This window comes from Mobula hypostoma, chromosome 9, assembly GCF_963921235.1.
Source record: "Mobula hypostoma chromosome 9, sMobHyp1.1, whole genome shotgun sequence".
NCBI lineage: Eukaryota > Metazoa > Chordata > Chondrichthyes > Myliobatiformes > Myliobatidae > Mobula > Mobula hypostoma.
Genome location: NC_086105.1, coordinates 55,505,911 through 55,532,488, shown reverse-complemented (window position 1 = coordinate 55,532,488; position 26,578 = coordinate 55,505,911). Strand labels below are relative to the sequence as shown.

The 26,578-nt window shown below is 38.8% G+C and overlaps 1 protein-coding gene across 1 annotated transcript in view; it reads right to left on the bottom strand.

Annotated features, from left to right (window-relative positions):
* Positions 1-26,578, bottom strand: part of kdm5a (lysine demethylase 5A) — a 168,753-nt gene that overhangs the window by 138,180 nt on the left and 3,995 nt on the right. The window contains exons 2-3 of the mRNA XM_063058334.1: positions 16,816-16,893; positions 13,728-13,850 (exon numbers count right to left, since the gene is read on the bottom strand). Of these exons, the coding sequence (XP_062914404.1) occupies positions 13,728-13,850; positions 16,816-16,893 (201 nt within the window). The remainder of the gene's footprint in view (positions 1-13,727; positions 13,851-16,815; positions 16,894-26,578) is intronic.

Sequence of the window (26,578 nt, the reverse complement as noted above, 5' to 3'; positions counted from 1 at the left end):
CACATGAGGAACGCCTGGCAGCTCTTGGGCTGTTTTCTCTGGAGTTGAGGAGAATGAGGAAGGATCTCATAGAAACATTCCAAATGTTAAAAGGCCTGAATAGATTAGATATGGCAAAGTTATTTCCCATGGTAGAGGATTCTAGGACAAGAGGGCACAACATCAGGATTGAAGGATGCCCGTTTAGAACTGAGATGTGGAGAAATTACTTTAGTTTAGAGGGTGGTAAATCTGTGGAATTTGTTGCCATGAGCGGCTGTGGAGACCAAGTCATTGGGTGTATTTAAGGCAAAGATAGATAGGTTCTTGATTAGCCAGGGCATCAAAGGGTATGGGGTGAAGGGAGGAGAGTGGGGATAACTGGAAGAATTGGATCAGCCCACGATTGAATGGTGGAGCAGACTCAATGGGCCAAATGGCCTACTTCTGCTCCTAAATCTTATGGTCTAAATTAAACAAAGTCCATTTCCATAATGCATCAGTAATGAGGTTCCTAAGTCACAAGAGACAAGACGACTGCAAATTAGACCCAAGTTCTGTGCTCAGAAAACCTAGGTTTCAGCACCTGCTCACAATGCAGTGCCAGTTAATATGGCAATTTATTGCAGATCTCATTAATTGCATAAAACATTCAATGCTATCTGAATATTTTAACTGTAGCTCCAATTTACAAGGACTAGTTTTTCCACCTATAGAGTTAAGTGGCCTTGCAGATCATTACCTAAGAGGTGCAGTCAGAAGGACTCATAACCCCCAAGTTTGTCCATCCTGATTCTACTTTCGGTTATCATACTTACAACCTATGATTTTTTATTATTCATGGAATCATTGAAACTTACCACACAGAAAGCAGCCATTTGGCCAAATTATCTTACATATATTTATTTTACCTACTCTTACCAGAGTTGAACAAACTTGGCCAAGCGCGAAATACATGCCAATAATTCAATACACTTTAACTTTCTTAATCCTTTGTATTGCAAGAGCAGAGCAGACAGAATATACAATACAGCACAGAAACAAGCTCTTCGGCCCACAATGTTGTGTCAACCCAATTTGTAGTCAAATGGCCAACTAAATTAAACCCTTCTGCCTACACAATGTCCAGATCCTTCCACTCTCCTCACATTCACGTGCCTATCTAAATATCTCTTAAAAAACCCTAATGTATCTGCTTCTACCACCATCCCGAGCAGCGCATTCCAGGCACCCACAACGTGTAAAAAGAAACTTGCCCCTCACATACCTTCTGAATTTTGAAGCTTCAATCTATTGCTATACTCCCATAGATTCTATTAGCTTGGCCTCCAATTACTCGAACTTCTTCCAACATATAAAGCAATACATGTAAAGCAATAATTGGACAAGACCATCTTGTGCACCTCTTTGAAAAACATATTCCCAAGTGACTCCTTACTTTTCCCCTCCTTAATTAGGTGGATTTCTTAACAAGTACTGTACAACTCCCTTTCACAATTATGTATTGAATCAGTTCCCACCTATCAATTCATTTCAGGATGGGAGACCATCACTAATAGAGTACAATAGGGATCAATACTTAAGGCCCTAGCTATTCATAATCTGTATCAACCATTTGGCAGAGGGGATTTATTTTAAGATACAGTGTGGTAATAGGCTTTTCTGGCCCAAAGAGTCTGCATTCCCAATTACACCCACGTGACAAATTATCTACTAGCCATCATATGCCCAACTTTGATGACCACACTAAGTGAGATTTACAGTGTGGAGAAGGATATAAAGAGAATTCAGGCAGCTATGGACAAGTGAGGCGTGTGAGGGAGAACACTGTCAGATGAAATAAATTATAATGTAAGATCATTCATTTTGATGTACAAAACAAAAAAAAAGAGCACAGTATTCACTGCATGCTGAGATATTGGCGAGTGTTGATGTTCTTGGTGTGCTTGTGCACAAGATATTGAAGGCCAACGTTCAGATAATAAAGTTAAATGTTTTGATAGCTCATATTACAAGAGGATTAGACAGCAGGAGTAAGAAAGACACTGATTTAAGGGCCTTGGCAAAACAGCACTTGGACGCATGTTTAGCTTTGGCCCCGTATTAAACTTCCCATTGAGGGAATACAGCAATGATTTACTCATCAAATCCCACAGATGGTCAGTTTGCCATATGAGGAAAAACAAGGTAAAAATAGGCCTGCATTCTCAAGTGCTGAAGAACGACACCTCATTGAACTTAAAAGTCTCAGAGCCTAATGAGGCAGCTGCAGGATGTTTTCCTGGCAGATCGGCCAAAGATCAGAAGAAACGGTTTGATCACAAGTAGCAGACAGTTTCATCATTCAGTGAGTGGTGACCCTTTTGAATTCACTAACAGGACATTAAGGGCAATATGGGATAACCCTGGAAAATGGCACAAGCACATAAATCAACCCTTATGGTAATAAATAGAAAGAGAGGGCTTAAAAAGCTGGATGGCCTATTTTTCTACAGAAATCCGATTAAAGAGATCTGTTCTCAACTTCCCTCCTAAACTATTTTTAATCAGTCTGGATTTATAACGTTAATAACACACTCATTTTCCAGAGCGTGGCAGCACAGTGGCTAAGTGATCACACCGGTAACCCACAGATGCAGGCATAGTTAAAGATTGGCAGATATGACGCCATGACTAAAAGATGATCATCATTGGGAGCTTAGCATCCAATGATACACATTGTATCAAAAGAACAGGCAGATAGGCATGGGGGGGGCGGGTGGCTCTGTTGGTAAAAATGAAATCAAATCTTTAGAAAGCGGTGACTTAGGATCTGAAGTCATAGAATCCTTGAGGGTAGAATTAAGAAACTGCAAGGGTAAAAGGATCCTGATGGGTGTTATATACAAGCCCCTGAACAACAGCCAGGATGTGGGTTATAAATTACAACGGGAGATAGAAAAGACATGTAATAAGAGCAATATTATGATAGTCATGGGCAATTTCAATATGCAGGTAGAGTTGGAAAATAGGTTGCTGCTGGATTGCAAGAGGGGGAATTTGTAGAATGCCTATGAGATGGCTTTTTACAGCAGCTTGTGGTTGAGTCCACTAGGGGAAAGGTAATTCTGGATTGTGTAATGAACCAGATTTGATTAAGCTTAAGGTAAAGGAACCCCTGGGAAGCAGCGATCATAATCAGATATTCACCCTGCAGTTTGAGAGGGAGAAGATAAAGACAGATGTATCAGTATTACAGAGGAGTAAAGGGAATTACAGAGGCATGAGAGAGAGTTGGCCGAAGTTGTTCAGAAGGGGACACTAGCAGGGATGACAGCAGAACAGCAATGACCAGAGTTTCTGGGGGCAATTCAGAAGGTGCAAGATAAATGCATCCCAAAGACAAGTAAGCATTCAAAAGGGAGGTGAAGCAACTGTGGGTAAAAACAGCATAAAAGCAAAAGAGGTGGCATATAACATAGTAAAAATTAGTGGGAACATTAGAGGATAGGGAAGCTTTTAAAAATCAGAAGGCAAATAATAAAAAAACTATTAAGGAGAGAAAAGATAAAATATGAAGGTAAGCTAGCCAATAATATCAAAGAGGATACCAAAAGAATTTTTTCAGATATATAAAGAGCAAAAGAAAGGCGAGAATGGATAATGAACCTCTAGAAAATAATTCTCAAGAGGTGGGGGGGGGGGGAATGGCGAACAAACAGAACAAGTATGTTATGTCAGTCTTTACTGTGGAAGACACTAGCAGCGTGCCAGATGTTCGAGACTGTCAGGGGGCAGAAGTTAGTGTAGTTGCTATTACTAAGGAGAAGGTGCTTAGGAAGCTGAAAGGTTTGAAAGCAGGTGAGTTACCTGATAAGATTCTGAAAGAGGTAGCTGAAGAGATTGTGGAGGCATCAGTAATGATCTTTCAAGGATCACTAGATTCCAGAATGGTTCCAGAGGAGTGGAAAATTGCAAACGTCACTCCACTCTAGGAATGCAGGGATACAGAAGATAGGAAATTATAGGCCAATTACAGACTTCATTTGTTGGGAAGATATTGGAGTCCATTATTTAGAATGAAGTTTCAGTGTACTTGAGAGATGCATGTTAAAAAAAAAGGCCAAAGCCAGAATGGTTTCCTTAAGGGGCAATCTTGTCTGACAAAACTATTAGAATTATTTGAGAAAATAAAAGGCATGATAGACAAAGGAGAGTCAGTGAATGTTGTTTTCTTGGATTTCTAGAAGGCCTTCGACCAGGTGAGGCAGCTAAACAAGAGCCCATGGCATTACAGGAAAGATAATAGCATGGATAGAAGATTGACTGATTGGCAGGAGGCAAAGTGTGGGAATAAAGGAGACCTTTTCTGATTGGCTGCTGGTGACTAGTGCTGCTCCGAGGAGGATCGGAATTGAGCCCATTTCTTTTCACATTACCCAGTACCTTCAGAAACTATTCAGCCCCCACAACTACCTTTACACTTTCTAAATTTTAAATATAGAAGTAGGATTTTTGAGCTAATCTACAAAATACTGTGCATCATATCAAATCAAAAGAAACATTCCAAAAACCTGTGAACAGTTTACTAAAAATTAAAAACCAAAATTGTGACACTGAAAAAGTATTCATCCCCTTTGTAAATATTACACCAACTTTCATCAGGTGCAATACTGTATATTATCCTACCAACTCACCCAATTTGTTGATGTAGAAAACTGGGGGATCATCTATTGTCAATGAATTCATAAGAATAAGTACCTACTCTCTATAAAGTCCAACAGTATGATAGATTTTCAACAAACCAAACCAAAACAAAAATCCGTTCAAGACAAGTCAGTGAAATGATAATAGAGAAGCACAAATCTGGGAAGAGTGCAAGGCCATCTCAAAGGCACTGAACATACCATGGAGCTCAGTGCGGTCCATCATAAAAAGTGGAAAAAATTTGAAACCACAGCCACTCTGCCAAGGTCAGACCACCCCTCTAAATCTAATTTCCAAAGAAGACTGTTACCTACTAAGAGAAGCTACTGTGAAGCCAACAGTCATTCTGAGTGACCTGCAGAAGTCAGTGGCTGCAACTGGAGATGAAGTTCATGGCTCCACAATCTCCAAGGCCTTGCACAAAAAGGGTATTTATGAAAAAATGGCAAGGAAGAAGCCCTGGTTAAAAGCATATACTTGCCCATAAAGACTCTGCAAAGCATCACTTAGAAGATTCTGTAAAGATGTGGAAGAAGGTCTTATAGTTAGATAAGACGAAAGTGGAACATTTTGGCCTCAGCACTAAGCAGTATATGTGGCATATATCTGATACTGTACATCGCCAGGTAATACCATCCCTCCTGTAAAATATGGTGGAGGTAGCATCATGCTATGGGGGGGATGCTTTTCAGCAACAAATCTGGACAAGATTGATGGAAGGAAAAATGCTGCTAAATACAGAGAGACCCTGGATAATAACTTGTTAGCCTCTGCCAGGAAGCTTAAGATGGAGAGGCAATTAATCTTTCAACAGAACAACTACCCAAAGCACACTGCCAGAGTGGAGTAGCTTGAAAAAAAGAAAATTAATGTCCTTGAGTGTCCCAGCCAGAGTCCTGACCTTAACCTGATCAAGCATCTCTGGCAAGACCTCAACATTGCTTCCCACCACTTGCTACCCCACTAACCTGGTACAGCTTGAGAAATTTAGCAAGGAGAAATGGGAAAATCTTGCTCCTTAAGGTTGTGCAAAGCTAATGGAGATTTATCCGAAAAAGACTACTGGGTGTAATAGCTGTGTGAGGTGGTTCAACTAAGTACTGAATGAGATGAATATTTTTGAACTGATGTTTCAGTTTTTGAATTTTTTTCATGCTTTACAATTTCTTGTTTTTGGGTTTACTGTGGGGAAAAAAGGAGCATGTGATTCACAAATAAAAATTCTCAGTTAAATTGATCAAAATCTTTGGTTGTAATATTAATTTATGTGAACAAAGGATTGGGACTGAATACTTCTATGTCACTGTATGTCAATGATTTGGACAAATGAATTGATGATTTTGAGGCCAATTTTGCAGAGGATACAAAGGTAGGTAGTGTTAGGAAGCAGGGAGTTTGCAGAAGTACTTGGACAGATTGGGAGAATGGGTAAAGAAATGGCAGATGGAACATAGTGGAAGGCAATGTACGGTCATGCATTTTGTTGGATGGAATAAGAGTGTAGACTATTTTCTAAACTGAGAGAATTTCAAAAATCAGAGGTACAAAGGAGTCCCATGCGGATTTCCTCAAGATTAACTTGCAGGATGAGTTGTTGATAGGGAAGGCAAATGCAATGTTAGCATTTATTTCAAGAGGGCTGGAATATAAAAGCAATGATGTGATGCTGAGGCTTTATAAGGCAATGGTCAGACCGCACAAAGTATTGTGAGCAGCTTTGGGCCCCTTACCTGAAAGATGTGCTGGCATTGGAGAGGATCCACAGGTGGTTCACAAAAATTACTCCAGGAATTAAAGAATTAAACACACGAGAAGCATTTGATGGCTCTGGGTCTGTACTCGCTGGAGTTTAGATGAATGAGGGAAGAATCTCATTGAAGCCTATTGGATGCTAAAAGGCCAAGACAAAGTGGATGTGGAGAGGATGCTTCCAATAGTGGGTGAGTCTAGGACCAGATGGCACAGCGTCAAAATAGAGAGATAATCATTTGGAACAGAGATGAGAATTAATTTCTTTAGCCAGAGGGTGGTGAATCTGTTGAATTCATTGCCATGGATGGCTGTGGAGGCCAAGTCAGTAAGTACATTTAAAGCAGATTGATAGTTCTTTGTTAGTTAGGGGAGAAGGCAAGGGAATGCTGTTAAGAATGATAATGATCAGCCATGATAGAATGGCAGAAGAGACTCAATGGGCTGAATGGTCTAAAAGTCTTATGATCTAAATTCAGCTGATTCACTGACGCCCATCAGGGAGGAAATCTGCTACTGTGTCCCAAAGGTGGCTTGAGGCAAACAAAGTCAGTCCCAGCCCAACCTGCACTGTATAATTTATACAGACCCAGAAGCCACATTATTAGGTACAGGAGTGGTACCCGGTGTAGTCGTCGGCTGCTGTAGCCTATTCACTTCAAGGTTCGGCATGTTGTGCATTCACAAATGCTGTTCTGTAATGTAAGGTTATTTGAGCTAGTCACCTTCCAGTCAGCTTAAACCAGTCTGGCCATTCTCCTCTGACTCCTCTCATTGACGAGGCGTTTTCACCCACAGAACTGCTGCTCACTGGATGTTTTTCTTTTTTTTTTGCAGCGTTCTCTGCAAACTCTAGAGATGTGCATGAAAATCCCAGGAGATCAGCAGTTTCCGACATACTCAAACTACCCCACCTGGCACCATCAATCATTCTATGCTCAACGTCACTTAGATCACATTTCTCCATTCTGATGTTTGGTCTGAACAGCTACTGAACACTAACTGAACTGGTGAGTCCAGGTGAAGGGTCTCGGCCTGAAAGATTGACTGTACTCTTTTGTTTAGATGCAGACTGGCCTACTGAGTTTCTTCAGCATTTTGTGTGTTGATTGGCAGCATTACTTGGCTAATTTTTGGGTTAAGAAAGTTGTCTGTCACAAACACGTGCTAGTACAGCACAGGAACAGGCCCTTCAGCCTATGCTGTTATGCAGAACTAATTAAATTGGTAATTAAACTTGTCCCTTTTGTTTGAACAACGTCTACATCCCTCTATTCCATACACATTAACGTGCCTAATTAAGAGCCTTTTCATCCTTCTATCGCATTTTCCTCCTCCACCATCCCTAGAAGAGCATTCCTGGCACCCACCGCTCTGTGTCAAAAAACTTGACCCAGAAGTCTCCTTTAAACTTAACCTCTCTTGCCTTAAATGCATACCCTCGAGTATTAGATATCTTGACCCTGAGAAAAATATGATACTTCTTATAATGTTATAAACTTCTATCAGGTCTCCATCAGCCTTTCCCATTCTAGAGAAAACAACCCAACTGCTCCTTACAGAACATGCTCTCTAATCCAGGCACATTCTGGTAAACCCCTTCTACACCCTCTGGAAAGCCTCCACATCCTTCATGAAGCAACCAGAACTGGATACAATACTCCAGATACAGCCTGGAGTTTCATAAAGCTGAAAATTCCTGACTCTCAAACAGCTAAAGAAAAAAATTACATCAGTGTTCTTTGGAGTTCAGAAGAATCTTATTGAAACAGAAAATCTTCAGGGAGGAAATGTTGAGAAGTTTCCACTTGTAGGATAATCTCAAGCAAGGGGACATTTAAAACTGAAGTATATAGGGATGTCTTCTTGTGGAGAACAGGGCATTATAGCAATTTAAAGAAGAGATACATTAATTCCTGAGGTATTAAGGGCACGGAAGGCAGTGGTAACAGATCAGCCACAATATTGAATGGTAGGGCGGTCTTGAGGAATAGGACAGCCTATCCTTTCTTCTGATCTTTTGCTCCAAACCTCATTACCCTAGGCATCTTGATCGAAATATACTACCAATGAAAGCAATTGCCTTAAATTTACAATATCATTTGCCTGAGTACGGCATATTCTGGGAATGGGCAAAAGGAAACATTTTAAGCAACACACAAAATGCTGGAGGAACTCAGCAGGTCAGGGAGCATCTTTGGATGGAAATAAATAGTTGACATTTCCGTACTCTAAATATGAATCCACAACGAATCCCCTTGTCATTTTTCTGCCCAAGTGACAATCTTGTATGTGTCTACAATCTCACATTTGTCCTCAATGCCAAAAACAGCTTATTTTTACAATATCATTTCATTTTAAAATCTTTTTTATTATTAATTATTACTGAAGATCAACAAAAAAATGCATTAAAGTAATCAGGTCAACATGTCAATATGTACAAGGAACTAAATTACCAAATAACCGATTAATATCTCAATAATAATAAGAAAAAATAAAGTGTTAAAACTAAATTTTTTGGGGGGAAAAAAGAAAGGAGGAAAAAAAGAAAGGAGGAAAAAAAGAGGAAAAAAGGGGGGAAGAGGGGGAAAAGGGGGGAAAAGGGGGGGGAAAAGGAAAGGAGGAAAAAAGGAGGAAAAAAGGAGGAAAGAAGGAGGAAAGGAAAGGAGGAAAAGGAAAGGAAAAGGAGGAAAAAAAGGAGGAAAAAAGGAGGAAAAAAGGAGGAAAAAAGGAGGAAAAAAGGAGGAAAAAAGGAGGAAAAAAGGAGGAAAAAAGGAGGAAAAAAGGAGGAAAAAAGGAGGAAAAAAGGAGGAAAAAAGGAGGAAAGGAAAAAAAGGAAAAAGGAGAAGGAAGGAAGAAGGAAAAAAGAAGAGGAGGAGGAAAAAGAGGAAAAAAAGGGAAAGAGGAAAAGAGGAAAAAAAGGAAGGAAAAAAAGAAAGGAGGAAAAAAAGAAAGGGAGAAAAAAAGAAAGGAGAAAAAAAGAAAGGAGAAAAAAAGAAAGGAGAAAAAAAGAAAGGAGAAAAAAAGAAAGGAGAAAAAAAGAAAGGAGAAAAAAAGAAAGGAGAAAAAAAGAAAGGAGGAAAAAAAGGAAGGAGGAAAAAAAGGAGGAAAAAAAGAAAGGAGGAAAAAAAGAAAGGAGGAAAAAAAGAAAGGAGGAAAAAAAGAAAGGAGGAAAAAAAGAAAGGAGGAAAAAAAGAAAGGAGGAAAAAAAGAAAGGAGGAAAAAAAGAACTCCTACTAACTAAAAACAAAAAAAAACCCTGCTAACAAAAAAACCGAAAAAAAAACCCACTGGGAGCACAAACCCGGAGCTATACACCATACAAGCTTCCATAAAAGAAAAACATCAATCGCCAACTCAAAACCATTTAAACAAGAATCAGAATGGAACCATCTTAATTAACTCAAATCAGATGATAGTAGTGGGCAAAAGAACCCCACCTTTTCTCAAAGTCAAATCTAGGATCAAAAGTTTGACTTCTGATTTTCCCAAACTAAGACATAGCATCACCTGAGAGAACCATTGTATCAAAGTGGGAGCAGAGGCATCTTTCCATTTCAATAAAATAGCCCTTCTGGCCAATAATGTAACAAATGCAATTACATGTTGGTCTGATATAGAAATACCATGAATATGTGGAGGGATTATACCAAACAAAACTGTCAATTTATTAGGTTGTAAATTAATTTTTAAAGCTTTAGAAATTGTAGAGAAAATAGATTTCCAAAACTGTTTCAATACAGAACAAGACCAAAACATACGTGTCAATGTAGCCATCTCAGTTTTACATCTATCACGCTGACTATCAACATTAGGAAATATTTTAGACAGTCTCTCCTTTGTCAAATAGTAACGATGTACAATTTTAAATTGAATTAAAGAGTGACTGGCACAGATTGAAGAAGAGTTAACCAACTTCAAAATTCGCAACCAATCCTCTGTTATCAAGGTCATGTTAAGCTCTCTTTCCCAATCTTGCTTAATCTTAAGTGAAGGATAATTGTACTGTTGTAATAGTAAATTATAAATTTTCCCAATAAAACCTTTTTACAATATTTTTACAATATCAGCAACTTTTTTAAAAATCATAGCCTCTCCAATTCAGATTTTTTTTGTCATTAACAAGGATTAGAATATTCAAGGAATAGTGCACTGAGCTCTGTGGAACGCTTCTGGAAGCATCTTCCAATCACTAAAGCAATTGTGAACTACTACCTTCTGTCACTCAACACTAAATGAGTTTTGGACCCCATCTACCACTCTCCTTTAGATACCATGCTATTTCCATATTTAAAAAAAAACAAGCTTGTAAGACATGTCAAAAGCTTTGCTCAAATCCAAATACTCGTTACCAGAAAGTTAATAAGATGTGACCTTCTTTAATGGAACTATGCTGACATTCCTGATTTAATTCTTGCTTTTCTGCATGGTTCATACTGCTCCTTGGAATGGAACCCAGTAACTTTTAACCACTAGTTAAACCCACAAGCTTTGAAGTTCCAAGTTTATCAGTCCTTTCTTTCTTTTTAAATAGTGTTCAGCCTTCCTATCCTGGCACCATTCCTACCATTTGGGTAGATTAAAAAATTGTAGTCAGACCCAGCGGAATTTTCACCTGTCCTCTTTAGTAAAACAACTCGAGCCAGTTTTTTTTTCTTTTTAAACACATACTTCCAATAATGCTAAGCTTTCTTAATACTTCCTTCTTTGACTACATTTATCCCATCCAGCTATTCACATGAATTCCTTAACCAGAACATGAGCACCATATCCCATTATTGGGAATATGCAGCAAGACCCTTACCTTCAAACTCTATGCACTAGCTTCCTTTTTTGTCTCCACCCAGCCCTACTCTTTTAGTTATCCTCTCGCTTTTTGTGTACTCATGAACCAACACCGGTTTTCCCTTCAGTTTTATTTGGCCAATCACTCACTCATTTTCTTAGCTATCATAATCACTATTTTAATTTCATGCTTCTTGAGGCCACAGCTCTTTGTAGTGCTCTCAAGTTTTCACGTTTCCTTTTCTGCTTCTGTGCATTGCGTCCCACAAGGAGTTCTAGACTGAGTTGTCACACAATCTTTTTTTTCCTCTTTTTGGAAAATGTTTCTACTGAACTGTGGTAGTCAGAGGATTAAAACAACCATCACAGAATTAAAGAATGGAAGGTGACCACATAGAAGTGATTAATGGTCTCTGAACCTCTGAGGATAATGAAAAATAAGCAAAATGAAGGAGTAACTAAAGGAACCAATATACAGGATTGACTGATACCATAAAATAAACACATCAGCTTCTAGAACTACATACTACAAAATGCTGGAGGAATTCAGCAGGTCAGGCAGCATTTATGGAAATGAATAAACAGTCAACATCTTGAGTCAAAACCCTTCATCAGGACCGGAAAATAAGGGGGAAGACATCTGAATAAAAAGGGGAAGGGGAAGGAGGACAAGTAGAAGGTGACAGGTAAGACCACGTGGATGTGAAAGGAAAAGTGCTGGAGAAGATGGCATCGGATAGGAGAGGAGAGTGGGCCATGGGAAATAGGGAAGGAAGGAAGGAAGGAAGGAAAAGTGGCAGGTGAAGAGTCCCCTAGCACTCCCATTATTGCTGAGAGGGGAAAAGCAAAACAGAATTTGAGGCAAACAACAGGAATTCTGCAGATGCTGGAAATTCAAGCAACATACATCAAAGTTGCTGGTGAACGCAGCAGGCCAAGCAGCATCTATAGGAAGAGGCGCAGTCGACGTTTCAGGCCGAGACCCTTCGTCAGGACTAACAGAATTTGAGGCATATTTTTATTTTTTTTTTAAATGTAGAAGGTAAGTGTAGAAAGCACTGTCAGGAGAGGTGGTACAAGTGGATACAATAGCAATGTTTAAGAGGCTGGGAATGGATAAGTATGGACTATGTGCAAGTAGATGGGATAATTTAAATTTGCATCATGGTTGGCACAGGCATCATGAGACGAATGGCTTATTCCTGTGCTATTCTATGTATCTAGACCATGGGGTATAGGAGATCACCTTCTCAGCTTCACTACTAATATGCATAATTTGAGAACAAGTACAGAAAATGCTGGAAGAACAACTAGTCATGCAACATCTGTGAAAAAGGGAATGGATCAAGGATCCTTCCTTGGGAAGGGAATCTAAGTTTGCTTTTCTAAGAGCCAAGGTCTCAACAAAAATAAAATTACAATTGACAGACAAGCTGAGATAAGGAGGAATGGGTCCACCCCAAGACATCTCCAACAGCAACTTGGCTCAGCATGCACAGAAAATGATTGTTACCATAAAATTAAGAGTATTGGTTTTAGAGAGAGAAAAACCTCATTGATTAGCCCACAGACCCCATGTAGGGATTGAAGTTCTTCTATGAATGAATGGGACCAATCAATTCCACTCTCCTCTGTACCCAAGTGAGCTAATTACTGAGTACGAACATGCCACACACATAGTGAAGTAGAAAACAGATGATACAGTGGCAACCAATAGTCCAGCAGCAACAGGTTAGAGGATGAAAAGAACTGGACCTGGACTGGATGATCAATGTGGCACCGTTTCATTAAAGAACAGTTGAAATAGAAGGGAGATGTCCTAGAAACAGGATTTAACTCCTTACCTAACTCTAGACCAGCATATTTCTAACAGACCATCCCTTCTGACAGCTATGAATTTATTTATTTAATTTTTACTGCCACTCACCACTGTTTTTATCCTCAAACTCATCTGAAAATTCTGTAACTAGGCACATTAAGCAACAAGGGCTGCCTCTCTAAGACATGTTTCAATACTGGCCAAAAATCTACTTCCACATTTAATTCTGCCTTCAATTCATCTGCCTCGCACACCATCTTGCATTTATGTGAGGACCCCTCAATTTGACTGACATTTGAGATCGCAGCTGAACTTGCAGGAATTTTAATGCTGCCTACCCTTCTAGTCATGGTAAACTTCAACCTCCTTGCTCATCAATGATGGATTTGTAATGGGGTGGGGAGCGAGCCAAATAGCCAAGTGGAAACAGCTTATTGTAAAAAAAAAAAAATAGCATGAGGGTGCCAAAGAAAATTTAGTCTGTCAGCAGTCACACTGGAATAGGACTGAAACTGGAAGGAAATAAGAATGAGTTGCAAAGGTGGCCAAATGAGAATTAAGGGAAATAGCCTACCTTATGTGGATAAATAAGGCCATGGGTGGGTTGGAACAAGGTACTAAACTTCAGTGTTTTAATTTTGCTGTAATCATATAGACAGTTCAGAGAAAAAATACAAACTATTTCTTTGAAGTGGGATGAATGCCTGACCTTACTGAGTGTGTACAAATCCAACATTTTCCTCTCAACATGTGGGATTTTCAGAGTGGATCCCTGCAGTTCCCAGAATTTTGAAATATGATCTAGAAAGTTCAACTTCACCCGGGTCTGTGCCTGAAAGCATACAACATAATATTGTTCAGTAAAGAATATAACTGAAAATCTAAATACCATGTCATTCCTTAAAATGTTACATTAATTTCCAGAAAACATTTTTGTTATGAAGTCATGAGCATATAGCATAATCTAAAATTGACAAAAACACAAAAGAAATCATTACGTTGAAGAATTGAAACAAGATTATTCATTTTTGTTTATTATTTTGGACATTAAAGTCAGTTGGTTCATAACATAACACAAAGCAAGATGCAACACTCAGCTATTATATGACAGATCAATTCCTACCAACATTACTTTTAATATTGTATTTTCTACATACAACTTACATGAAGGATATTAAACAACTGAAAGGTTAGTCAATTTTACTTTAATCAGCATTTAATTACTGCAATATTCACTCATTTTCGGGTGGAAAATGTTTTTTTCTTTTTATAACAGCATTCCATGTGCTTTTCAACTCCAATCTTCAATTTCAACCAGACATACAACTCTGATTTCTAGTGTTCCCATTCCAACCTCTTGCATACACTAAATTTCCTTTACCCCACCACTGGCAACTGTGTGCACAAAATATTTTTCTTCAGATGCAATACAAAAGCAGTGAGGGGATCTGGGCTTTGCCATTTCTTACTCTCCACCTGTTCCTGGTGCTGTTGCTGACTTATTATGAGTCAGTTTTAGAGCACTGCGAATGAAATAGTTCAAATGATTCAGGCAGAGCTGCAGATCTAGAGTAGAATCATTTACCACCAATCCTTCTGCCAGTGGAACTACTCAAAGCTTGTATTACCAGAAGCCAGAGGAACACATTGGAACAGAGGATCAAGCCACCCTTTGGATTTCAGTGAAGGGAGTAAAGTCCTGGTGCCTGATTCAATCTCCATAGACCTCACTACATATCACCATCTCCTTTGACTCCCACTCTACCTCAATATTGACTTTGGCACCCTACAGAAACCCCAGCTGAACATGTTGGATGCGAGGCCAAATATTCAAGTCTACTGATGTTTCAGTTGTGAAACTGAATACTGTAATTTCTAACCTAAATTCCTTCATTGAGCTGAACTTAATCATAGGAGCAGGCCACTAAGACACACTCAAACTGACAGGGTTAGAAGTAGTTAACAAGAGCAAACATGAACAGGACCACTCTTTTCATAAGCTTTTCTCAATGACCCAACATACAAGAACCTGTCACCTTGACTGTGAAAGTACTAACCATCCACAAAGCAACGTATTCATTAATGTCCTTATAAGCAATGAGCAAAATTAACTCATTTATTAATTTGCAATACCCCCATAAGCATCAATTGTGTTTTAATGACTGCTGAGTTTTACATAACAAATCAGATTTTAAACACATTCAATAGAGTAAACTTCAGGATCACAAGATTAAATCAAGTTTGAAACAGTGGATTTTAAAACCAAGTCAGAACACTGCCTGCAAAATCCAATGCACGTTGGACTTTCTTTCGTTAAAGAAAATGTGCTTAGATATGAACAAGCACGATTACAGTATTATAAGAAGTATTCTTCATACATTTTAGCTAAAGTTATTCAACAACCCTACATCTTTACTCCACAACTAGACAGTCCTACATCTTTACCCAGAAGATCTTAATGCCACAACTTTCTCTTATCATCTTTGGCATTAAGATACATACTTCACAGGAAATGTTATAAAAACAAAAAAAAATGCTTCCAAGCCACACATTAAGAAAAATACAGAAAATTGGAAAGGTCCATGGCAGAAACATTTTAGAGAATACTTTAATGAGGGAAGTGCCAGAGATGAAGTAAGGAAAGGAATTCCAAAGCTTATGGCACTGGCAGTTCAAGGGTAGCTGCCAATGGTGAAACAGTAAATTTGGCGATGTACAGGAGAACAAAACTGGAAGAGTGAAGATATTCTGTCAAATTACATGTGGAACATGCTACACCTTGGATCAAAGAAGTTGAATGATTTGATCAAGATGCAGAGCAAAAATGAAGCTAAGAGAAACTTTCTCTATTAGCAGACGGACTTCGGTGGTTCAAGAAGTTGGTTCGCTGTCACCTTAATGACAGAAAAGGATGGGAACAAAAAGCCTGAGAAATCAATAAAAAGCACTGGATGATACCAAGAGTTAGGGACATTTAAGAAGGCTGGACAAGAGATACAAAGTGATGCAAAGAACTTATTTTACATAGTGATGATCCGGAACTTGCTGCCCACAAGTGGTGAAAGGAAATACTTACGTACTCAAGGGAATCAATTATGCAGGGCCATGGGAAAAGATTAGGCAAATGAAACTGTGTGGTCTGCTACCTATACAAACCACAGCCAGCATCAGATGGGTAAATATCCTGCAACCATGCTATATAATTCAATGACATTACTGGTAAGAATGTGAGCCACAGCTATGAAGAATATTGATCTAACTTGTATAATTATATTTCAGGTTAAGCTAGATTAGCATGGGAAAGGAAGATGAGCACAAGAGAACATATTGGGATGTTTCAGTGCAAGGAGGAAATAGGAGGCTGTGTGAGCATAGATACCAGCATAAAACACCTAGGCTAAATAGCCCATTTCTGTATTTTCACTCCTTGGCCACTGTGGCAAACTTACAAGTTCTTCACAGCTGTAGTCCCAAACTTTAGTTCTCTTCTGTCTTGCTCCCAAACTCTCTACAAATGCATATTCTCCAAGAGACCCCCTACTCCCACTGAACTACTTACTGACCATTCAACTTTGTTACAAGAGTTAATGCTGTTAACTATTCTCTCTCCTCTTTGAACTAGTCTACCTTACCAGCATCCATCCCCACCCCTCTCTGAAAGAGGCTCCTAATAATGGAGCTGACTTACAAGAAGCAGATGAAGAAAAGGAACAGGCAACATACACGTTTAAGTGAAGGAAAAAATTATACGACAACAATCTGTTCAGACTTCCCCAGAAATGCAAAGTCCCTCTCACCTCCAGCTCATTGAGTCGTTGAATTCTTGGTGTGAAGTGAAAATTTTTCACCTCACAAGCAAAAGGCGGTTGCCAGTCCTGAAAAACAAGAATTGAAACTTCAATCTTGAGCAAAAATTACCACATATCTTCAAATGCCAAACAGAAAATATAATAATATTCAATTCTCAGCATTTATCAATTGTCAAGTTCACTGTATATTATTTCAGAATCAGACTTATCACTGACATCTAGTTTAAGTTTAATTGTCATTCAACCATATAGGAATATCCATGAATACAGCCAAATGAAAAAGCATTACTCTAAGGCCATGGTACACAAAACAGTACTAACAGTCATACATAGCAAAAGGCACATATAAGATAGTTGCAAAATTCAGTCACTCACACAAAAAACTAGTCCAAGTCCCCGAGTCCATGAATATTGTAGCTGTCTGCAATTCAACATAATAAAGCTCATCTATGCCAAGCAAATACTGGAGGGCAGCACCGACACCACCACTATTGATGCCATGCCACAACACCTCCAGCACCAACTCTGATGCCTCTCTCCAGGGCAGCTGCAAACAGGTGATACCACAGCTTGAGGCCAAGACCTCACTACAACCAAGGGCACGCAACTCCCCCACCATTGACCCCGCCAATAAACAAGTGAACCAAACTTGTAGCATTCCACAATACCAATGTCCAACAGGTCCTCGCAATCACAAGAAAAGCAACCAAGACAATCACTCACTGTTAGACTGCACACCACTCCACACACTGACTCTAACACCCTCTGTAGCATGCAGCAACATAGTCCGCACCATGTCTAGCTCCTTCAGTTTCTCCAAAGAGCAGCTCATTGATTGGTAAACCTACAGTACTGTAAGTTCTTAATGCACAGCAGGGACTTGCAATCGTAACTAATTACATTTACAACAGACAATAACACCTTTGGTTGGACCTGTTGAAGTCAGTGTCTGAGCGCGCCGGCATATGTCAGGAAAGTTGTTGTTTTATGGCAGCTATACAGTGCAATACATAAAATATACAATAAATTACAGTAAATATATTAATATGTATTAAATGTTTTGAATCAGTAGTGCAAAAAGAGAGCAAAAATAGTGGATGGATTCATTGTGCATTCAGAAATCTGATGTCAGAGGTGAAGAAGCTGTTACTGGAACATTGAGTGTGGATCTTCAGGTTCCTGTAGCCTAATAGCAGTAAAGAGCAGACAGCATGACCTGGGTGGTGGGAATCCTTAATGATGGACGCCACCTTCTTTAGGCAAGCCTTTTGAAGGCGTCCTTGATGGAAGGGGGACATGCACATGCTGGAGCCCCAAGTTCCTTAAACTTAACTCCGCAATTCAATCAATAACACAGCATTCCATATTAAGTTGTCAGTTGCTACTTAGTGGCACACTCCTTTCTAAATCAGACAGCTTAAGCTTGAATCCCAATGCAGAGTAGATAATCTTGACTGACAGATCAGTGCTTGTTGAATGAATGGTGTGACGTGAGATGCTTCTTTCTGAGATGGCATCATCCTTTGACACAAATGCTGAAAAGAGTTAGCTCTGCAGTTCTGGTTAATATTTATACATCAAAACTAACACCTTAAATTGTTATTTTCTCATTACTTTGTATAGAGTTTATTATGTATATATTGTCATGCTCTACATATCACAATATAAATAAAAACTTCACGGTTTCTAGAGCTTTGTGGTGCAAAAAGGTCTTTAAAATTGCACACCCACTTCCAACACCTTCCATAATACTTCCCTAACCTCAGTGGTATGTTATCTGAATATTTTTAAAATATGTGTGATCCAAAATCCGTAATGGTTTAAGATAAACTGTACTGAGGCCATATGATATTATTTGACTTGTCCTATAGCATCTTTAATATAGTCCAAGATCCCAAAGCACTCCACTGTCACATTATTAACGCTACTGCAAACTAAAAATAAGGTCACAGGACCACAATACTTATTAGTTAAATCCTTCAATGACAGTCTCGAGAAAGATAGAAACATTTTTTAAAAATCCATCGGAGCGAATCACTGAACTCTTCAAAACTGCTTTTCTCAACATGGTCACACGAAGGGAGAGGGCTTTAGTGAGAACATTGCAGAGAAAATGCCAAGTCCCCTATGGCACACTCAAACAGACGGACAAATGTACTAGAGCTTATAATTGGAAGAATGTCGAGTTCTGGAAACAATAAAGAGCTGAAATTTAGCTAAGAAGCTGGGGGCGGGTGGGCACACAGGTAATTGCATGCTGATAATTATTATAATTTGGCATTATATAGAAACAAAATTCTGTCTCTGGTAGATACTTGTGGACAATAGACAATATAATTAGTGTGCAGGACAACACTATTTGTCACCTCACCACAATGCCAAAGATGGTGAAATCCTCAGTGCCCCAGACTAATAGCTCTATCGCACAATTGAACACGTTTGTAATCACTCTCCATTTATCTTGCACGCTTTGTATGAATTTGTGTTGTGTAAATTGTATGCAACATTCACAGGCAAAACAGTCACAATAAGTAACTCATTTAATGTGACAGCACACTATAAATAAAGCAAACCCCACACAATCAAATAATACCATTTGAAATTATTTTTAACTATATTAAATATCAACTGTAAAATATCCATGCATTTTAACTTAAGTTACAAAGCTATTAGATAATAAACTAAACATTTCTGGAAGGAAGTCCATATTTGTTCTTTATAATTTATAGGTGATTTCAAGTCTGCAGTAACACAGCTCATCTTACAGTGACTATCAAAATAGCCCACCAAGCCATTAAACAACAAAGGCTGTCTGTACCTTTCCCCCATAAATGGGATTTCTGAAACCCAGTATCAACCATTGATGCTGCCTGAACTGCTGAGTTCTTCCAGCATTTTGTGAGTGTTGCTCTAGATTTCCAGAATCTGCAGAATCTGCAGAATATCTTGTGTTTTAAGAAATTCAATGTACAGGCAAAAAGCCTTAGTGCTCACAGCAATACAAACAGAAGCAGGCAAATTTATTCTCAAACCACCAACAAATTCCAGACGTATTAGATCTCCAGTTCAAAAGAAAGCAGCCAGCCTCCAAGTTGTATGAACATGCAATCCTAATGGAAGATTTTGTCTGTGCTAATTGATCCAATGAACACAGAGGATACAACAGAAATACTAAATATTAAACTGAGATAACATACCAGTATCTGCCTAATGCCCAGTTTCATTTTTAAAGCAGAAAAAGGATAACACAAGGCTAGTAGCCAACATGCTTGGCAACAAAACTCAACCGTACACTCAAGCTGACTAGTGTTCTGCTGCTCCAATGATGTACATGTCTTATTACTGAAGGAGAGGACTCATGCTGACTTAAGCAGAATACCTGGGCTGTGAAAAAAAATAAGCAGATGGAATTCATCAATAACAAAAAGTGATCAAAATGTGAGATTACAACATGAGATTAGTAACATGATTCAACTCAAGACCGTTGTGTTCTTTGGTTAAAGCATACTGCCTTGCACCTCAATCTAAATACCTGAAAAGAATCTAGAAATGTCACCTTTGAAAATGCTGAGTGATTCAGGTGTCCTAGATTTTCATCTTTTTATAATGACAGCTTCCTGATTTCACTTCCAAGTTTTATTCTTCTTTGTTCAGGATTCTGTTAGTTTCATTAGTATTTTAGTTTACCTTTTTACAACACCTCTCCTTACTTGTTAACTGTCAGCAGCGCTTGTTCACTTGCCTGTTGCAATAAACAACTTATAGTATACAAGACTAGAACCTCCAAACTGCAGCTTTGCACATGAAACATCAACCACATGCAGACTACATACTTCCCATTTCAAGGGAATGTGTTTTTTCTACTGTTCTTCAAAAGTACATTCTCACCAAATTTTGCCTTTGCAACAAAACAAAAGCATATTTTAGGTGACCTACTGACTTATGACTGATCACCTAGCCCAATGAAACAAAGGTCACAATAGAATAAACATCAATTGTTCATTTGCTAACACTTGTCACTGCCCCATTTCATCAGCTGAAAAATTGTTTTGCACTGTTCCCTCGCAAAGGAGCACAAAATACAGCAAACCACAAACACCATCCACTGTACAACCTGTACCTGAAAAACCAGGAAATGTTCATTGAGCTCCCTGAAAATGGCCACAATGTTGAAAGCATGGTAAAAATAAAGTGTATGACATGCTTGTCTATATTAATCAAGACAGTTTAAAAAGTCATGGAATTACATTGCAACTTCATAGAACTCTAGTTAGGTCATTAGAGTATTGCTATCAATCCTGGCTCCAGTTCCCATTCTCTCTTTCAGGATAAATGGTTCAATAGGAAATCTATTATAATAGTGTGATAGCTAAGAAAAGTGAATTAAAATATTATAAAGTACATCACTGTGAACATCAAATAGTCCACGAAATTAGCAAATCCAGTACCCAAATACGAAGGTTTATCAGATTTCTTCCATAATTTGTCTTACTTGAACTCAAAGTGAAAGCATACTTAAAGAAATTCTCACATTATTCAGTTTCAAAAACAGTATCACATAGAAAAGCAATGCCTTAAATAACATGCCAGAGCCTTTTTGGTCTAAACTACGTTCAAGCACAAGATATAGGAGCAAAATTAAGCCATTCAATCCATCAAGTCTACTCCACCATTTTATCATGGCTGATCCATTTCCCTCTTAACCCCATTCTCCTGACTTCTCTCCATAACCTTTCGCGATGCCTTAAATACACCTAAATGACCAGGCTTCCACAGCTGCCTGTTGCAACAAGTTCAACAGATTTACCACCCTCTGGCTAAATAAACATAAAAAGGGGATTGGAAGCGATGTGGCCCTAACCAAGAAGGAATTAAAACTAAGTTTGAGTTGTAGGCATAAATTGACATGTGGAATACAAGTGTGGCAAGAACAGATTCCCATCCCAACAGAAGATTGTTCAGTTATGATTCTTGCCTCCAAGAAACAGTCAACTTCTGCATTATGACCATTTGGGTTACAGAATTTCACCCTTATATATTTCGCATATCACTACCCAAAATTTGAAATATGAAGAATTTTTGTGGGGAGAATAAAAATCGTCAATAAAATTCCCCCAACACATTTCTTGACGTGCAGATGACACAGGATATCTTATTATTCAAATAAGGACAGAGACGGAAAATGAGCAGTGGGGGAATAGGAATGGGGTATTAAAGTTGATAGCATTCATTCACGAGAATTGGATCGGATTTAAATTTAGTTTATAAAATTCTGATGTCTGCTGGGTGTACAAAGCAAAAGGAAGCATAGCAAGCAACTCAGAGCCATGGAATGCAAGGTCCTATGCTACATGTGAAAGCCAACTCATTTCCTATATCTTGGACAACCACAGGTGCAATGTCTTCAATGGAGAGACCCAAGCAACAGCTGGTGACAGTGCATTTCATCCACAAGGCCAAGTATTGCATTATAACATTTCAGCTGTTCAAGAGTGCAGCAAGAACAATAGGCAACTGGTAGAGTGATAAAAAGCAGGGCAGTTATTTCAGATGACCCAAGAGCATCTCACTGAAATCAGCTTTTTTGGTTCTGAATAGAGTGTTTCCTTGGAGTGTGTAGCTAGAGTACAGTTTACTGGGAGGGAGCAGAAAAGCCAGAGACCAAAAGTTACTGAGAATTTTATTGTTGGACAGAAGCAAACATCTCTATGATAGAAATCTAGAATGGTTTGCTGCCTCCCTGGTGGCAAGGTTAAAGGTATCATCACGGGGCAACAGATGAACAGTCAAATGAAGTGGTCCATATCAATACTAATATAGCTTCTTAAATAAAAAAAACAGGATTAATCCAGTTGGGAAATAATTACAAAACACAACCTCAGACCAGTAATATCCAGATTACTCCCAGTGCCATACACCCATGAGAATAAAAATGTAAGTGAATGCATAGCTGGATATGGAGGAGGGAGTGTTTTAGTTTCCTGGTGTATTGGATCTACTCTAAATAGTGGGATTTGCATAGGGGAAAAAAGGCTCCGTGGGGCCAGGACCAACTTACTCAGAGGTAATTTCCTGTAGGGGAGGGTTTAAACTGGCAAAGAACTAGAACATTGAGCATAGATTCATTAAGGAAAATAAAACTGGGAAGTCAAAATAAGCAATTAGATCTGGGAAAAAAATGACTAGAAAATATAGAAAAAGGTCTGGCTATTTTTTGTAATGGCATATACCATAATGTCAGTATAGAATGAAATGAAAGATAGCCACAAAGTATCATTGGAAAAGAAGGTTAGAGATGAAAAAGGATCTAGTGTTTTCCCAGCGGATATGATGCATAAACTTTTCTTGGTCGAGGTGGAATACGTGGACCCAGCTGAATGCCCAAAGAGAGATTATAAGGTTAGAAATAATCCCAAAGCAGTTTATAAGATAACCAGGCAAAGAGTGAGACTTGTTGAGGACAAAAGGGATAATCTATTTACACAGCTGAAAAACATGGGTTAAAACTTTAATGAATACTTTCAATTTGTATTCACTCACAGTTGCTGATATTCAAGAGTATGGCATCATTAAAAAGGGTGATGTTTATGTTTTGTTGGGTATAAAGGAGAAATTAACCAGGACTAAAGAGATATTACTCACACTAACGGGGAGGGGGTGGGGGGAAGGGAGATCACCAGGGCCCTGACAGGTGAGATGCCTGATGACCAGAGGACAGCAAATGTAATATCTTTATTCAAAAAAGGAAGCAGGGACAATCCAGATAATTAAACACTGTTGAGTCAAACCTCAGTGCCAGCAAAGTCATTAGATAATATCGCTGCTCCTTTCTGAGCCTTGCGGCACTTCGGGGGACAACTGAGCCATTTATTCTAGCAATGTATTTTTTTTAAATGAGATAGAGTTGCCAGCTTGATGCTCAATCTAGCACAGATAGAAAGCATGCCCAGAGCCAGCCCGATTCAAACCCAGGACCACTGCCTCGAAGTCCAGTGCAGATACCACAACACCACTAATTCAATAATACTCCAATGCTAAGAATTAATGTACACTTAAAAATACAGCAATTCATCACACATAATCCGCAGAGCTTTGTTGATGGGATATCTGGTTGTATTTGATCACATTGTTTGTTGAAAGAGTAACAAAATATATTGTAGAAGGTGGTGTAGTTCATATACAAATTTCATTCAGGCCTTTGACAAATTCCAACATGGGAAATTGGTACAGAACGTTGCAGTCCACAGAATCAACAGCCAGCTGACAAATTGGTTTGGTGACGGGGGGTGGAGGGAGATGAGAATGGAGGGTTGTTTTTGTAATTGGAAGCCTGTGACCAACGATGTACCAGACTCCTGCAGCCATATAGCATGGCAGCATGCCGTTGGCCAGTCCTAGCCATGCCAACCAGGGTGCCTGACTGACTCACTTGCACATGCATTTGTCAGGGTCCCACTTGCACATGCATTTGTTTCTAAACCTTCCCTATAAACTTCTGTTATGTCTTTTAAGCATTCTAATTACAACTACCTCTAACAATTCCTCTGTCAGCTTGTTACACATGCCTCCACCTTCTGTGCAAGAAAATTACCATTTTTCTTAATTTAGCCATATTCCTCTACAGTATGGCAACCAGAAGGACAAAATGTTCCAGGTGAAGTCTCACCAACATCTTGTACAGCTGTAACATGTTGTCCCAATTCTTGAACTTAGTGCCTGACTGATGAAAGCAAGCATGTCATCAGCCTTCTTCGCCATTTTGTCTGTGTCACCACTCTCTGGTAATTATGTACTTCTACCCCCAAATCTCTGCTTTACAACACCTCCCAGGTGTCCTGGCATGGTTTAACTTCTTAAAATGCATCACTTTGCACTTCTCAGGATAAAATTTACATTAATATGGCTCATTAATGTAAAGACTCATACGGCCAGATTTGGGAACAGCTTCTTTCCAACTGTGATAAGACTGCTGAACGGATCCTGACCCGGATCTGGGCCATACCCTCCAAATATCCGGACCTGCCTCTCGGGTTTTTTTGCACTACCTTACTTTCCATTTTCTATTTATAATTTATAATTCAAATTTTTAATATTTACTATTGATTTGTAATCCAGGGAGCAGGAAGCGCAAAATCAAATATCGCTGTGATGATTGTACATTCTAGTATCAATTGTTTGGTGACAATAAAGTATACATAATTAATAAGTTTGTAGATCAGACAAAAATTGATGTTGCTGTTTATGGCAGGACTCCGGGAAGTACCACAGAAAAGCCTTAGTAAAAGTACAAAAGCCAGAGTACAAGCCCAGAGATCCCCAAAGATAGCAGCACAGGAAGACAAGCCAGTGATAAAAGCAATTGGGATACAGACCTTCATCTGTCAGAGCATGAATATAAAGTTGGACTATAAAATCCAAGCACTAAAGCTCTGACTAGTCATAGCTAGAGTATTGTAATTTTGATCACCATATTACACAGAGACAAAATTTACCAGGTTCCAGTAATGAGAGACTGGATGAAAAACATGTGTGTTTTTCCTTTGAGCAAGGGGCTATGAGAGGACCTAATTGAAAAACAAAATTGAATGACATGAAATTATAAGCTTTGGTAAAAAGAGCAAAGAGAAACTGAAGATTACTGAGCAAAGGCAATACCAGCACACCAACCTCCTCAGAAGGCCAAGAAAATTGGCGTTTCTGCAATGGTCTTCACTTACCCAGTATCTACGGCGACTACTTTACCCAACTCAGCAAGAAATTGTAAAGTTATGTACACAGCCCATTCTATCAAGGAAAACAGCCTCCCCTCCATTGACTGTCTACACTTTCAGCCGCCTGGGGAAAGCATAACCAAATAACCCCTTCCACTCCAGTAAATTTTACTTCTCTAACCTTCCATCAAGGAGAAGCTATGAAATCTTGAAAAAGAGAGACCAGGCTTCTAACCCACAGTTACAAGACTCTTGAATGGACCTCATGATAAAGATGAGCAACTTATCTCTCAATCGACCACATCACAGTCTTGCAACTTTGTCTACTGCATTTTCTGTAACTATAACACTATAATCCACATTATTCTTATCCCTCAATGTACTTACATATTGAGCAATCTGTATGGATGGTATGCCAACATAGTTTTTCCAATATGAGTGACATTAATAAACCAATTACTAATTACAAAATTATACCAGGTCAGCCAACAGTAACATGCAATTACAAGCATAAATCTTTGGAGAAACCTTCTGTACTGAGCAAAAAAAAAGTTATATTGAAATTTAAAATATGTTTTAGTCACTCAGCCCAATTAGGAAATATGTGAAATATCCTTAGGACATTGAAAATGGTTGCAGTGATAACAGATATCAGTTTTGACAACTGAAGCCGAGTTTGTTGTCTTCACAGAGAATAAGAATTTCAGAGTTGTATACTTTGATAATAAACCAATCTTTGAACTTTCTCATCCAAGATTTTAAAAATCTGACGAGCCAGAGGGTACAGATGAGATTTACCAGGGTACAGTTATGAAAGTTGAATAGACATTTACAAGATGTACAATCTATGACCAATTTAGGACAGGAAAAACAGAAAAGTCTTTTCACAGATCAAACAGCTCAAAAGTCAAAGATTCACATGAGAAGAAAAAAAAACACATTTGTAGAGTGGATATATTCCAAGCTACTCGAAGGAGTGGTGAAAATGGTCACTGTGAGCTTGAGGGGAAACATAGTCTGTAGGCATATGGAGGAAAGTA